Below are 13,012 nucleotides of genomic sequence, written 5' to 3' on the forward strand. Positions count from 1 at the left end.
TGCCATGCAAGTATGGGGCAAAATAATGTGAACGGCTGACTAAATAAGTCCTTCTGAATCAACAGAGCTAGTTATGGAGTACATCTGGGCTCTGTGCTTGGGCTTGTTCTCTTTTGTTGCACACGGTATCAGACTGCTGACATCCATGATGTCGGAATCCAGAACAACAGCTTGGATGCTAAATTGAGTTGGTTGTAAAATTACAGGTTCCCATGCATTCAAATTCTGCTTGCTGATATTGTTTTTTGGATGGAGGGGGTCTGATCTCTATAGTTATACCGCTAGAGGCTTAGGCTACTGGAGGACATCAGGGTCCATTTCTCTCACTCTGCTGAGTTCTTCTACTGTTCTCCAATTTGCATTGCTTGTCCTCATTTCGGCTTTTAATTTTTTGTTCTCTCCCTTTTTTTCTTCATAGTAGGTACACCTGGTCTGGCGTTCTGTCAGCTGTGACATCATCCAGGGTCATCCAGGTAATAGGATCATCCATCCTACTACCATCTAATGTAGAACAGATTACTGGATCAATGTGTGCTTCTGTGCTTTTTTGTCTCTCTTGTTGTGTCTCTGCTCTGTCTTCTGTAACCCCAGTCGGTCGAGGCAGATGACCGTTCACACTGAGCCTGGTTCTGCCGGAGGTTTTCCTTCCCGTTAAAGGGGAGTTTTTCTTTCGACTGTCGCATCATGCTTGCTCAGTATGAGGGATTGCTGCAAAGCCATGGACAATGCAGACGACTCTCCCTGTGGCTCTACGCTTCTTCAGGAGGAATAAATGCTGCTTGTCAAGACTTGATGCAATCAATTGGGTTCCCTTAGATAGGAATTGTTTTTTGACCAATCTGTATAATCTGACCTAATCTGTATAATCTGATTGAATTTGACTTTGGAAAGTGCCTTGAGATAATATGTTTCATGAATTGGCGCTATATGAATAAAATTGAATTGAATTGATATTTTGCCCCACTATACTTTGGTAGTTTTGGTTGTTTCATGCCCAACCGGTTTTGGGGCCATTTTTGGTTTCTTACCAACAAAGCTCCAGTGCGTTGCTACCAGGGAGATGTTTCATACCTGCTTTTACAGCCAAACATTTCAGGAAACGTTCAATAGCCTACTGAAAGGAAATGTGTTTTTCTGACTCCATTACATCATATCTACCAGCATGGGATTGGTTAACATTCACAATCTTTGGTGTCCTGGTGTATCTTCCCTCAGAACCCGATAAGGCTGGACCATCTGAGGTGCAATCTGGTCGCGTCAGATGGACCTAAACATAATGTCCCAGAGGTGTTCTGTTGGATTTAGGTCATTTCCTTCATTCTCCAGGACATGAGGCCAGGCATTATCATGCAACAGGTGGGACCCAAGACCTACTACACCAGCAAATTGTCTACAATGGGTCAAAGGATTTCATCCCGATAGTCGGGGTTCCATCGTTTATCCTGTACAGGTCTGTGCATCCCAGGGAGAATGTACATGACATCTTCTCCAGACCTTTTTACGTCCGTCACATGAGCTCAGAGTGAACTTGCTCTCATCTGGGAAAAGAACATGGGGGCCAATGCTGGACGTGTTGATTCTGGTGTCCTCTGGCAAATGAGTCGCTTGGATGGCTGGTGCCTATCTCCAGCGGTCATTGGGCAAGAGGTGGGGTACACCTTGGAGCAGTACCCAGTCCCTCAAAGGGCAACAGAACCATGTAAACGCTCACACCTAAGGGCAATTTGGAGAGCCCAATTAACCAATACCAAGAGAGAACCTGTGCACACATTGGGATAACGTACAAACTCTATGCCCCAGGCCAGGATTTGTTGTTTTTGTTGCAAGACACCAGTGCTACCAACTGTCTGTGTAGCCTCTTTCAACAACTAATGACAAATCTACATCTCAGGAAATGTGATGGACTATAAAAGTGATCCTATTTGTAGTCTGAGGGGTAAAAATGTGTAGCTGAACTATTGCCCTATTTTGTCCTACCCACAGCTCAATCACCGTTACATTTTAGTTTCGATCTTACATCCAGGAAAAACCGTCCGGTTTACTGAAGTGCTGTTAGATGTGAATAATGAGAACATGGATGGAGCCAGAACACTGTTTTATGCCCACACCTGTTAGTGACAAAGATGCTAGAGTTCAAGAAGAGGTTTTTCTTACGTCAGACCACAAGACAATTATGTAAATCTGCATTTTTTTTTTTTAGCAACAAAGAAATATTTTAAGTATATCATGCTCATTTCCTTTTGCTGCTAAATCTAAAAGGTCACACTAGACTAGATTTTCCCCAACACCACACAGAACCCATTTTATTAAAAAAAAAGTTTATTGACATCAGAAGCAATTTAAAGTTCAACAATAAACAAGTTTTTTTCTTTTTATTATTTTTAAGGATTACAGTAGTACATAAAGATCAGTAAAATAACTGTGATACGTCAATTCTGATAACATGTGTGAAATAAAAACACACGGAAAGGAAAATAAAACTGAAGGAAACACTCAGATCTAACTCCGACGGGTTTTTTTTTTTTTTTTTTATGTGCTGTTCACTGCTAGCTAAGGGAAATACTGTAAGCCCACACCTTTACACTGTACCAGGCAGGATAGTGGTCTAGAAAAACTACCACTGGGAAGAAAATAAGACTGGCAGAAGGATACAGACACCATACTTGTGTAGTGTTAACTATACAAAAAAGGAAAAAAACAAAACAAAACAAAAACTGTACAGCATAAAAACAACTGATATACACAGCCTTTATGTTGGCATTATTTTTTTTTTGTTGGTTTTATTCATTTTGTTGTTTTTTTTTTTTACCCCTTTGTTACTATTGTATTTTCTTTTAGCAAGTGAAGTGTGGACAAGGGGGATAAATGCTTTATAAACAAGAAAATGACCACTATATATTGCCCGCCGTTCTAATCATCATCCTCGTCGTCGTCATCCTCTTCCTCGTCGTCGTCTTCATCGTCGTCGTCGTCGTCCTTCTCGGCCTTGGCGGGGGCCTTTGCCGGTGCGCTGCTGCCCGTTTTGCCCTTAGCGCGGTAAGCTGCGATGTCCTGTGAAGGAGTAAAGTATGTCCTTGTGTTTAACTCGTGGTTGGACTTTCAGAAGGAGAGCGCGTCGAAACGAGCGACGAGTCAATTTTACCTTCTCGTATTTCTCCTTCAGTTTAGCCGCCTTCTTCTCGTAGGGCTGCTTGTCCTCTGACGCGGTGCTGTTCCACATCTCGCCCAACCTCTTGGCGACATCTCCGATGGTGAGGCCGGGGCTCTCGCCTTTCACCTTAGGGCGGAACTCTGAGCAAAAGATGAAGAAAGCAGATCTGTGGGAGAAAGGGGGGAAATATTAATGAGCACTATTTAAACAAAAACAGCGTTGCTTGAACACAGTACCTAAGCTGAATTTTAAAAGCGGTACATACGGGGGTCTCTTGGGGGCGTTGGGGTCCTTGAACTTCTTCTTCTTGCCACCCCTGGCTGGCACGTAGCTCATCATCTCCCTCTCGTAGCGAGCCTTATCTTGCTTCGCCATGTCTTCAAATTTGCCCTTCTCCTTGGCAGACATCGTCTGAAAGCAGAGGAAGTAACTTCCATGACTGACCCACCTTTCGCGGAAAACACCCGCAGGGCACAGACCAATCTCTAATGTTTTCCTCGAGTTACTTTGTTTGAGTGCAAACAGTGAGCGGTCGTCGTGAACGTGAGCTACCTTCCATCGCTCGGAGCATTTCTTGGAGAACTCTGCAAAGTTCACTGATGCTTCGGGGTGTTTCTTCTTATGCTCCTCTCTGCAGGTCTGGACGAAGTAGGCATAGGAGGACATCTTCCCCCTCGGCTTAGTTGGATCTTTCCCCATCTTGGCGGCAGTGTCTATAAAAGAATGAGGTTCAGGTTAACTGTGCACCTTCAAATGCTAGAGACACACATGATTTTCTATTTGATCAGAAACAGTAAAAAAAAAAAAAACATGATAAATGCAAGTATCAGCAGATTTTTATTGTATTTTATTTAATTAAAATGATTTGATCCACTGATAGACTGATGACAATCAGAGCTGATCAAATTGCATCTCTAGAAAAAAATAAACGCTAGAACATGCTCCAAAACCGTTTTGAAAGCCTGTGATTGGATAATGGAGTAGGTCGTTTTAAGTAATAAATTATAAAAAAAATAAACAATGTGGTATTGTTTACGCGTTTAATAGCCTTTGAAACGCCCTACTTTAAAGTGTGAGCATCTACGGAAGCCCCCGTGGCCCCGCCTGCTGTCAACCCGAGTCAGGACCACTTAACGCAGCCCACTAAAATAAACCGCCCTGCAATGACGGAGCTGATGCGATGAAAATGACTTTATTTATTGACGCAATCTGCACGGTGGTCCTCCAAACATGAAACTCACCGGTCTTGGCTCTGCTTATTGTGTCTGCTAGAAAGTGCTAAAAAAAATGTCAAATCACTAAGAAATAAAAATGTTTAGTACTATTATTATTTGTTTTTTTTAATCGGCGCGCTCCTTAAAAAGTTTCCCCCACCAAGTTCACCTAAGAAGCAACAAACCTTGAACGTAGCGTAAAAATGTAAAACAGACTAAAAAAATAACCCTCCTGTGACGAGTTTATGTTCCCGTTACAAAAAATAAGTTAAACAGCAAAAGTTCGTTTTTTGGATGAAAATGCGCTTTTTATTCACCAAATCATCCTTAAAATCGCGTGGTTGTGTGACAAAACAACTCCCCTTTAAAAGTCTAATTTTTTTTCTCCTCCTTTCCCCGGTTAATAAGCTTCAAATTGTGTTTAAAACCCGTCGTTTTCCGCCCATTAAAGCCTACTGTAAGTCCCAGCTAAGCTGCGTCGAGCGCAGTAGTAATGGCGCATATAAGGCTTTCGTTGAGGAAAAGGAGGTCAACAACGACAGCAATATTTCTTCTTCCATTTTGTGAGAATGCCTTCTTCATGAAAGAAAGTCCCCCTCAAATGTCTCCTCCCGCCTCCCGGTCCGCTTTGCAACGCGACAAAAACGTCCGAAAAGCCGCCGATCCTGACCAAATATTTCCCCCGATGGATTTCCTATTGCACTCGCCGCCTTGTATAGTAATACATTGGGTCTGCGCTGTGTCTATGAGCGGGCTGTGCTACTGACTTGGTTTCTATGAGCTCCTAATGGCCGCTCGTCTTCATCCACTAACATGGAGAATATGGCTCCTTCTCTTTGTGTCAGCGCACAGCCATTGCACTGCATGCAATAGAGGGCAGAGCGACCGCGGCGACTTGCTCGGTTTCCACAGCCGATTTCGAGCCTTTCCAAACGTCGGAAAAATGCCCCCGCGGCGTCAATCGATCCGCGAAGGATCGTTCTTTGTTTTGCCGCGGTAAAATCTAATAGTTGCCGGTTTGATTTTCGCGAAAAGCCGGCCAGAAAAAGTTGAAGCGAACTGCGCCTCTGTCCCTGGCTTCCCCGTTCGCCTCGCTGCCTTGTTTCCTATGCGAATACAGTCAGCCATTACAGTAAAGCTCAGATCGTGAGGTAATTTTTTTTTTCACTGTCTTATCGGCCGAAGTTTTGCGAACAAATAATCATCCGCACATATGTCGGGATGGTCTCGGTTTTTCTCGAGCTTTCGGGATTTTTTATGCCTTTATTTCGGACCTGTACTCTTGTCAGTCTTCGCATGACAGGCGTTCAGCTTCGCAATGCACTGCAATGGCTAGCTAACGGTGAGGCTTCTACCATTGTCGCCTATCGTGTTGTCCGCTAGATATTCTTGAATTTTTTGCACGATAACTACAGTTTGGTTCGCCTTCATTTCTTTCAAATAGGACGACTGTAATATACAAAATTATTCGTATTTACCAAAATGCGCAGTTTTCGTCGAATTTAAGCAGGGTTAATTTTTATTTGTTCTTTTTTTTTCTAAACAGAGCGTCTGCCCCACACTTATAGAGCAGAGTAATGTGATGTTACCTGATTAAAGCCGGCAATTTTTTTTTGCTGTTATTTTTAAAGCTTTCTCGCAATATGTATATTTTTAAAAAACACAACATTGTTTCATGGCCGTCCAAGGCAAACACATAAGTAAGATGTTTAGGATTGTTATCTCCGTCTTCATCATTTGAAACACTTAAAATATTCGTGTGTACGATACTTACCAACTGACTATCGCTGGATCTCAATGCTCTGCAATGGCTGTCTATGAGGGAACACAGGCGATACGCAGTGTCTTCAGTCTTCGGCTCGCTCAACATTACTCTCGACGGGGCTCGCACCCCATTGGCCAGCGCCCGCTCTGTCGCGCCCCGGATTGGTCGGAGGCTTTTCATTGTCCTAATAGAAGACGAGGTCCCATTGGTCCTCTTTTGTGAAACGTCACCGAAGTTTTGCGAGGCGGGTGGATACAAAAACATTGGAGTCGCGAGCATGCTGCTAGAGCTGGTAGTAGTGTAGTGTGTTTGCCATAGTATTGAATTCACTACGTTGAGCACAGTGTACAGTAGGCGAGTTAAATGAATGGGAGAACACGCAGGGCTTGTGGTCGATAAACGGGGCGACTGCTAAATGTTGAGCGGCCGGCGTTGGAGGGTTTTTTACCCCTCTCGAGCTAACGACTCCGCGGTGCATACCTTTCTTTGCATGAGCTTATTTGCAAATTAAGCTATTAAAAATGCGTGTAAGAACATTGTGTTTTCCAATCTATAGGATGCATGAAGCAGTTAGTCATCCTGTATTTGATAACCATTCACGAGATTTAAAACAAAAAGGCGATTTTTACACTAAAATGAAAACGGAACTTTATTTCTGTTTATCTCCCTGCATATCCCCTAAGCACTGTTTCTAATTTATGAACTAGACAGGAGTTTCTCTCCCTCTCTAATGCAAATAAAGCAATTTTATCATCAACAGACAGCTATTTTGCCTTTGGCAATTTTGACCAGTAAACATGCATGCAGGTTCATTTATATATATATATATATATATATATATATATATATATATATATATATTGGCGTGCAAACATCCTCTTAATTTTTTTTTGCAGAACATAAACTTTGTTTGACATTTAGTGCATGAATTGAAGAAAAGTATTCATACCCCTTTAAATCTTTTTCACGTTTTAAGGTGGTAATTGTTTTTATCTTTGTCTTGTATTTTACTTATGCAGCACTTTGGTCAACAGTGTGTTTTATAAAAAGTGCTATACAAATAAGTATGGTATGGTACAACCGTACATTTCTTTTTTCCGTGTGATGGAGCAGCAAAACGGTGGTGAAGTATTTTGAAAATGATACAAGGTTTTAAAAATGTTTTTACAAATAAAAACATGAAAAGTGCAACGCATTTGTGTTCAACACGATGTAGGCAATATTTGCTCGAAATCCATTTGGCTGCAGTTACAGCTGCAAGACTTTTTAGGGTATATTTGTAACAAGAGGTTTACATATTTCAAATTCTTTTTTGAAAATTGCAGTCACATTGGATAGAAAGTGTCGGCAAACATAGGTTTTCAAGTCTTGCCACAGGTTCTAGTTTGAGTTTAGGTCAGGATTTTGACTGGTCTTTCTAACACATATTTTGATCTAAACTATTTGGTTGTATCTCTGGCTGCATATTGTTGTCCTGCTGGAATGCAAATGTTTGGCCCAGACACAAGTCTTTTACAATAGGTTATCTTCCAGAATTGCCTGTGTTTAGTGCCGTTTATCTTCTCTGGTATTCTGATCAGCTTCCCTGTACCTGCTGAAAAGAGGGATGATGCTACTACCACCATGTTTAACTGTGGTGTGTTCTGGGTGCTTTGCAGTGTGAGTTTTCATACACTGCATTTTGCATGTAGGCCAAAAAGCTCAGTTTGGATCTCATCAGACCAGAATACTTCCTTCACAAGTTTGCTATGTCCAGCATTATATAAGGGGCAGAACACATGTGCATATCACATTTTTCCAATAAAAAACAAACAAACCTTGAAAACCATGTATCATTTACAGTTCAGTTCAAATCACTATGAAATGTACTAAAGTTTGCTGTTGCAGCCCAAGATATGCTAAAGTTTAAAAGGGTATGAATACTTTGCAAGACACTGTACAGTAGCTGGCTGAAAGATAACAAAGTACTTATTTCTGATAAAGACAGGTCTATTGGAGACTAATGAGTAAAGAAATGAAACTAATGCGGCAACATGTGTTTATTTTGGATGCTGTTGTTTTAGTTTATACCGTTACCTAAATTGTAGCACTTAGATGTTACCTCTAATTGAAAGTGTTACTTGTTATAAACCAGTATGTACAATTCATGTAATTTATTGTAATTTAAATTTCATATGCTAATATACAGGTAACCACAGAATTATTCATACCCTGTGCGGATTGAGTTTTATTTTCATTTAACAAACATATTTCTTCTGACTAGAAGTAATATTTATGTTTGAGTGGACAAACTTTAAGCTGATGAAGATCTTTGGAAGGAGCTAAAAATTAGGGTGATGCTGAGAAGAACTTTCCACATTAAACGCTTAGATCTTGTCTAAATTGTTGAAATACCAGTGGAAACATGGATAAAACTGGGCAACAATCATAATAAGGGCTCCATATGTTCCCAACAGAGCACAGGTTTAATGGTGGCTCCTAGAGAGTAAAAAGTAGGATGTGAAAAAGATTGTTTAGTTTACCACCTCTACTGTCGAACCAAATCCCAGTCTTAGTCCATGAGGTAGACAACTTGTCTATTTTTAAAAATATGTTTAACACTTTGCTTTTTGATAAAATGTATAGTTAGAGAGGCTTAGGCTTTCCTGAGCTATCTCTGTAGTTATGCTGTTATAGGCTTAGGGTGATGGAGGACATACACTCCACTTTGCCTCATTGTGCTACATTCTCCTACTACTCTCCAGTTCTGTGTTGCTTGCTGTTTTTTCATCTTTTAACTTTATGTTCTTTCCATGTTTTTTTCCTCACAGTAACTCCACCTGGCTTTGGGTTCTGTTAAGCTGTGACATCATACCGGAGAGGGGGATCGGCTTAGCTTCTGCTGCCAACATCTTCATGTTCTCCTATAGATGATACAATTGGCCCTGTCTCTCAGAGTTTCTCTCTCTCATGGACATAGCGATTTGTTGCTATGAAAGTAATCCTAGATCAGTGCTTCTGTGTTCTTTTTGTGTGTCTGCTCTGACTTCTCAAATCCTCACTTGGTTATGGCAGATGGCTGTTCACACTGAGTCTGGTTCTGCTGGACGCTTCCTTCTTTTAAAGGGGAGGTTTCCTTTCCACTGTCACTATATGTATGCCTGTTATGACGGACTGCCGTAAAGTCAACCACACAATGAAAGTGACTGTCCACTGTTAAAATATGATCACCCAGGAGGAGTGAATCCAGCAAGTCAGTGACTTGATGCAGTCAGCTGGGTTTCCCTAGCTGGGTTTTGATGACAGAATCAAGTGTCTGTAAAGTGTCTTAAGATGACTTGGGTTGTAAACTGAGACTTTATAGATAAACTTGATTGAAATAAAAATCATTTTAATAGGCAGTTTTTAATAAAATATTAATACTATTCTTTTCACGATTGATACCCTCTATGTTGTTTTATCGTCTTTTGAGAGATGGCCATTTCATTTCCTATCAGAAGCAAACTTCCAGCTGATTAATAACAACTATGAATCTAATTTTGGGCTTAGATATAGTACGTTTATCTTGAGTGTATAAAAAATACAAGATGTGGGGTTATAGTTTTTGCCCAAAGACACGACGACACTTGGGTTATTAGTGTACCAAAAGACATAGGCTATTACACAGATAAAACAGATTGTAAGTTTGAATGTATTTGAGTGTGTTATGTGTAAATTATTTAATAACAATAGAACTTTGTTATATGGTTTAATACTTGTTTGCCACAGGACTGTAAAATGTCATGTAATATTTTAATAGGGTTTCACCTTTTTTATCATTCAGAATGTGAGTGTTAAAACTTTAACAAAATAGCCTCAAATCAAAAATTGATATACTGCTGTTACACTAGTTGAATTAATTGCACAATCAAGAGGTACTGAAAAGGTCATGTTTCCGTAATTGCTTTTTGGATCAGCAGATGTCAAAAGCTAAAGTTTCTATTGCATAAATTATGCAGTAGATTTTTGTGTAAAGGAATAACAATGTAAACTTTTGTTATGTTACCTTAGCTCCTCCAAAAAGTGAAAAACATAAATACATTCAATTAAAATTTTCTCAATGTTCCATATAATGACTTACAAAGCAAAGGAAGCTTTAACACTACCTAACTTTAGTATCATATCACAATAATAAAGCATAGAATAAAGCATTATGAGAATAAAGTAGTATTTTTATAAAAACTTACTTACCTTCTGGTATCATATTAGTTTGGTATTGGTTTCACCAATAGGGAAAGACTAACTCTTTTAGCACATCAGCAACAAATCAATTTGCGACACCCAAAAGGTGTCTTGTGACTTGTGCCCCCCACTTTGGGAGTCCCTGGTATAGTTGATAGCATTAGTTAAAGTGTAAGTCACCCCCATATCGACTTTTTTGCAGGTAAACTGTTTAAACTAAAGGTGCTATTTGAATGTTACTGTGCAAGTTTTAACAATTTCATGTGAACTTGTTTAGTTCTGTAATATTTGTCTTAAAACCATCTTAGTGCTGCCCTGTTAGGGTTGAAAGGTGGCTATTGCAGTTAAACTTTCCTATTGGTTCAAACCGTACATGCTTTCACCATCATAGCCCCGTGTTCGGGTTGGATTTGCGAGCATTGATCGATAGTGTTTAGTTTGCTATTGCTGTGAACGTTGGCCCATGTCAGCAATGATGCTGCTAACATCACTTTACTGCTCAGAAACTGCACCCCTTGCATGCTTCCCCTGGCAGCGCCGCGAGCCAACACCTCGAACTAATAATGCTCAGGCCCGCTGGGCACCACAAAGCCTCCCTCAACCTGATGGGGGGGGGGGGGGTAAAAAACCCTCCTCCCCGAAGACCGATCTGTGGCAAAACCACCAGTGTCACCCTGGTCATGTCTAGGGCATGTCACTTTCCCTCGTCCTAATCACATGGCACTGCAAAACTCACCTCTGTCCTTAAAAAAACATGCCCATGTCCTATAAAACATGACCACTGTCTTTATGGTTTGTGTTAGAGGATGAGGTTAGGCTAAGTGGCTGTGGCCGCAGCTAGACCCTTCTCAGATGATAGTATTAAAGCCGTTTTTAACAAGTAAATTGTGTTAGTGGCTGTTAGCTAACATCCTGATAGATGCATATAACTAATGCTGTCCTGTTATCTAACTTTAGCATAATAGATTGGGTTTAAACTTGAAAGCTGATGCACTGGTATAGCACCAATAAAGTTGTATAAGAAATTTTGCCAGCTGATTTAGTATTACAGGTTCAGACATTGATTTATGAATTGTTACACCCACTCATCCATTGTCTACCTGCTTGTCCTTGCAGGGTCCGAGGGTAGCTGGTACTCATCTGTAACTGTCATTGAGTGGGATCTGTGGCACACCCTGTACAGGTCGCAATCCCATCACAGAACTTTTTATATTTAGATTGCAGTTTAACTTTCCAATGAATGTAATGCACCTATTTGTGACCTTCTAACTTGTTATTATAATTTGCCAGAATATTTACTAATTTTTTTTCATGGTTTTGCAAGTTTTGCAATGTAACTAAGGTCTGAAAGTTTGACCACTTTCGTCATGTGGTAGCTTTGCAGTTTTGGACGTGTCAACTTATATCCATAAGGGAGCTTTGACAGCTGATGCTTATAGTTACATGTATAGCTATTTTAGTGTAATCTGGGGTTCAATCAAATGTCATATTTAATACATTTAATTGGCCCAAAACCAAAATAAAATAAGCATAGCCTCAGATGACAATATAGAGCTGAATTTAGTAACTTGTGAGATCTGAACAATTTATATGATTAATTATCTCCTTAGTTCATGAAAATAGTGTGCCTTGTTTTAAGTACATAGATACAAACTGGTCTTTTATAGACACAACTGGAAGTAAGGAATTAAATAACACTACTTTGGTTCAAAATAAGGACATGAATTGGCAAAGGGGTACATTGTAACATATTCATGTTGCTGCTTTCTGTATATACTGTAGTTGAATTACAGACAAAGTATATTGCAGATGTATATATTGGTATTGGTATATTGTATCTTTGAAATCTAAAACAAATGTGGATTTTTTTATATGAAGCCCTAATATCCGTCAAACTGTTTACAGATAATGAATGAGGGTCCACTGCATTGTTTTCGTGCTGCTTAACCTTCCTGGATAAAATGACTTTTAGAGGATTGTCTGTCCCTTTAAACAAGAGAGGGAGTCAGTCATGCTATTCTAAATATAGTCATATGTTATTTTTATTATTGGTGCTTAAAATGATTCCCTATTATGTATTTGTACATTGTAATCAAACCCAAATGTTATTCTATTCATAATAGCTTACAGAAACAAAGAAAAATGGCTGACAAAGACTTTATCTATATCCTTGAATCCAGAACGAGAAGGCTGAACTGATTCCAAATGCCAATCACAACCCAGACTCAGGCCACATGTCTTCCTTCATGCTGCCTGTCTGTGCCTCACTTTGCACCAGGAGATGCCATGGCAGGAAGCTATAGCCGGCTCATGTTTATGCATTCTAGTGAGCACACCCTGGGAAAGATATGCAAATTCATTTTGTCATCAAGAGGAAAATAGACGACAGGAGAGCCGCAGATACAGGAGGGGCTTAAAGGAGGAGGGTGAGCGTAAGAGTCGGGATTGTGTGGGGTAAATGTGTGATGGGGGTGTTAGGGCACAATGCAAGTAGACGCACAGTAAGCGACATATGCAGAACCCATCCTACCCCCACCCAATCAGCCTTTCTAAGACAGATTCCATGTAAATAAAACCCAGTGTCAGAAACATTTAGATGGGAAATGGGTAAAAGTTTACATGTGGTATCTTTGATTTTTGTGTAATTTAACAAAAGTGACATGCATGTTAACGTTTGACCTC

The 13,012-nt window shown here is 40.1% G+C and overlaps 1 protein-coding gene across 1 annotated transcript; it reads right to left on the minus strand.

Moving 5' to 3' along the window:
* Positions 1–2,309: 2,309 nt before the first annotated feature.
* On the minus strand, positions 2,310–6,275 carry LOC105937381 (high mobility group-T protein). Its single transcript, XM_012878658.3, has 5 exons — positions 6,140–6,275; positions 3,704–3,864; positions 3,417–3,562; positions 3,143–3,317; positions 2,310–3,051 (listed from the first exon to the last, which is right to left on the minus strand). Exons 2-5 carry the CDS (start codon positions 3,848–3,850, stop codon positions 2,911–2,913), a joined length of 609 nt encoding a protein of 202 aa, XP_012734112.1. The 5' UTR covers positions 3,851–3,864; positions 6,140–6,275; the 3' UTR covers positions 2,310–2,910.
* Between the last annotated feature and the right edge of the window lie 6,737 nt (positions 6,276–13,012).

Source organism: Fundulus heteroclitus, chromosome 11, assembly GCF_011125445.2.
Source record: "Fundulus heteroclitus isolate FHET01 chromosome 11, MU-UCD_Fhet_4.1, whole genome shotgun sequence".
NCBI classification, from domain to species: domain Eukaryota; kingdom Metazoa; phylum Chordata; class Actinopteri; order Cyprinodontiformes; family Fundulidae; genus Fundulus; species Fundulus heteroclitus.

Excerpts from the sequence above, each read along its gene's own strand:
- LOC105937381 (XM_012878658.3), bottom strand. The coding sequence starts at position 3,850 with ATGGGGAAAGATCCAACTAAGCCGAGGGGGAAGATGTCCTCCTATGCC. Across the intron at positions 3,563-3,703 it reads AATGCTCCGAGCGATGGAAG|ACGATGTCTGCCAAGGAGAA; the intron begins GTAGCTCACGTT and ends CTCTGCTTTCAG. Across the intron at positions 3,052-3,142 it reads TGAAGGAGAAATACGAGAAG|GACATCGCAGCTTACCGCGC; the intron begins GTAAAATTGACT and ends ACTCCTTCACAG.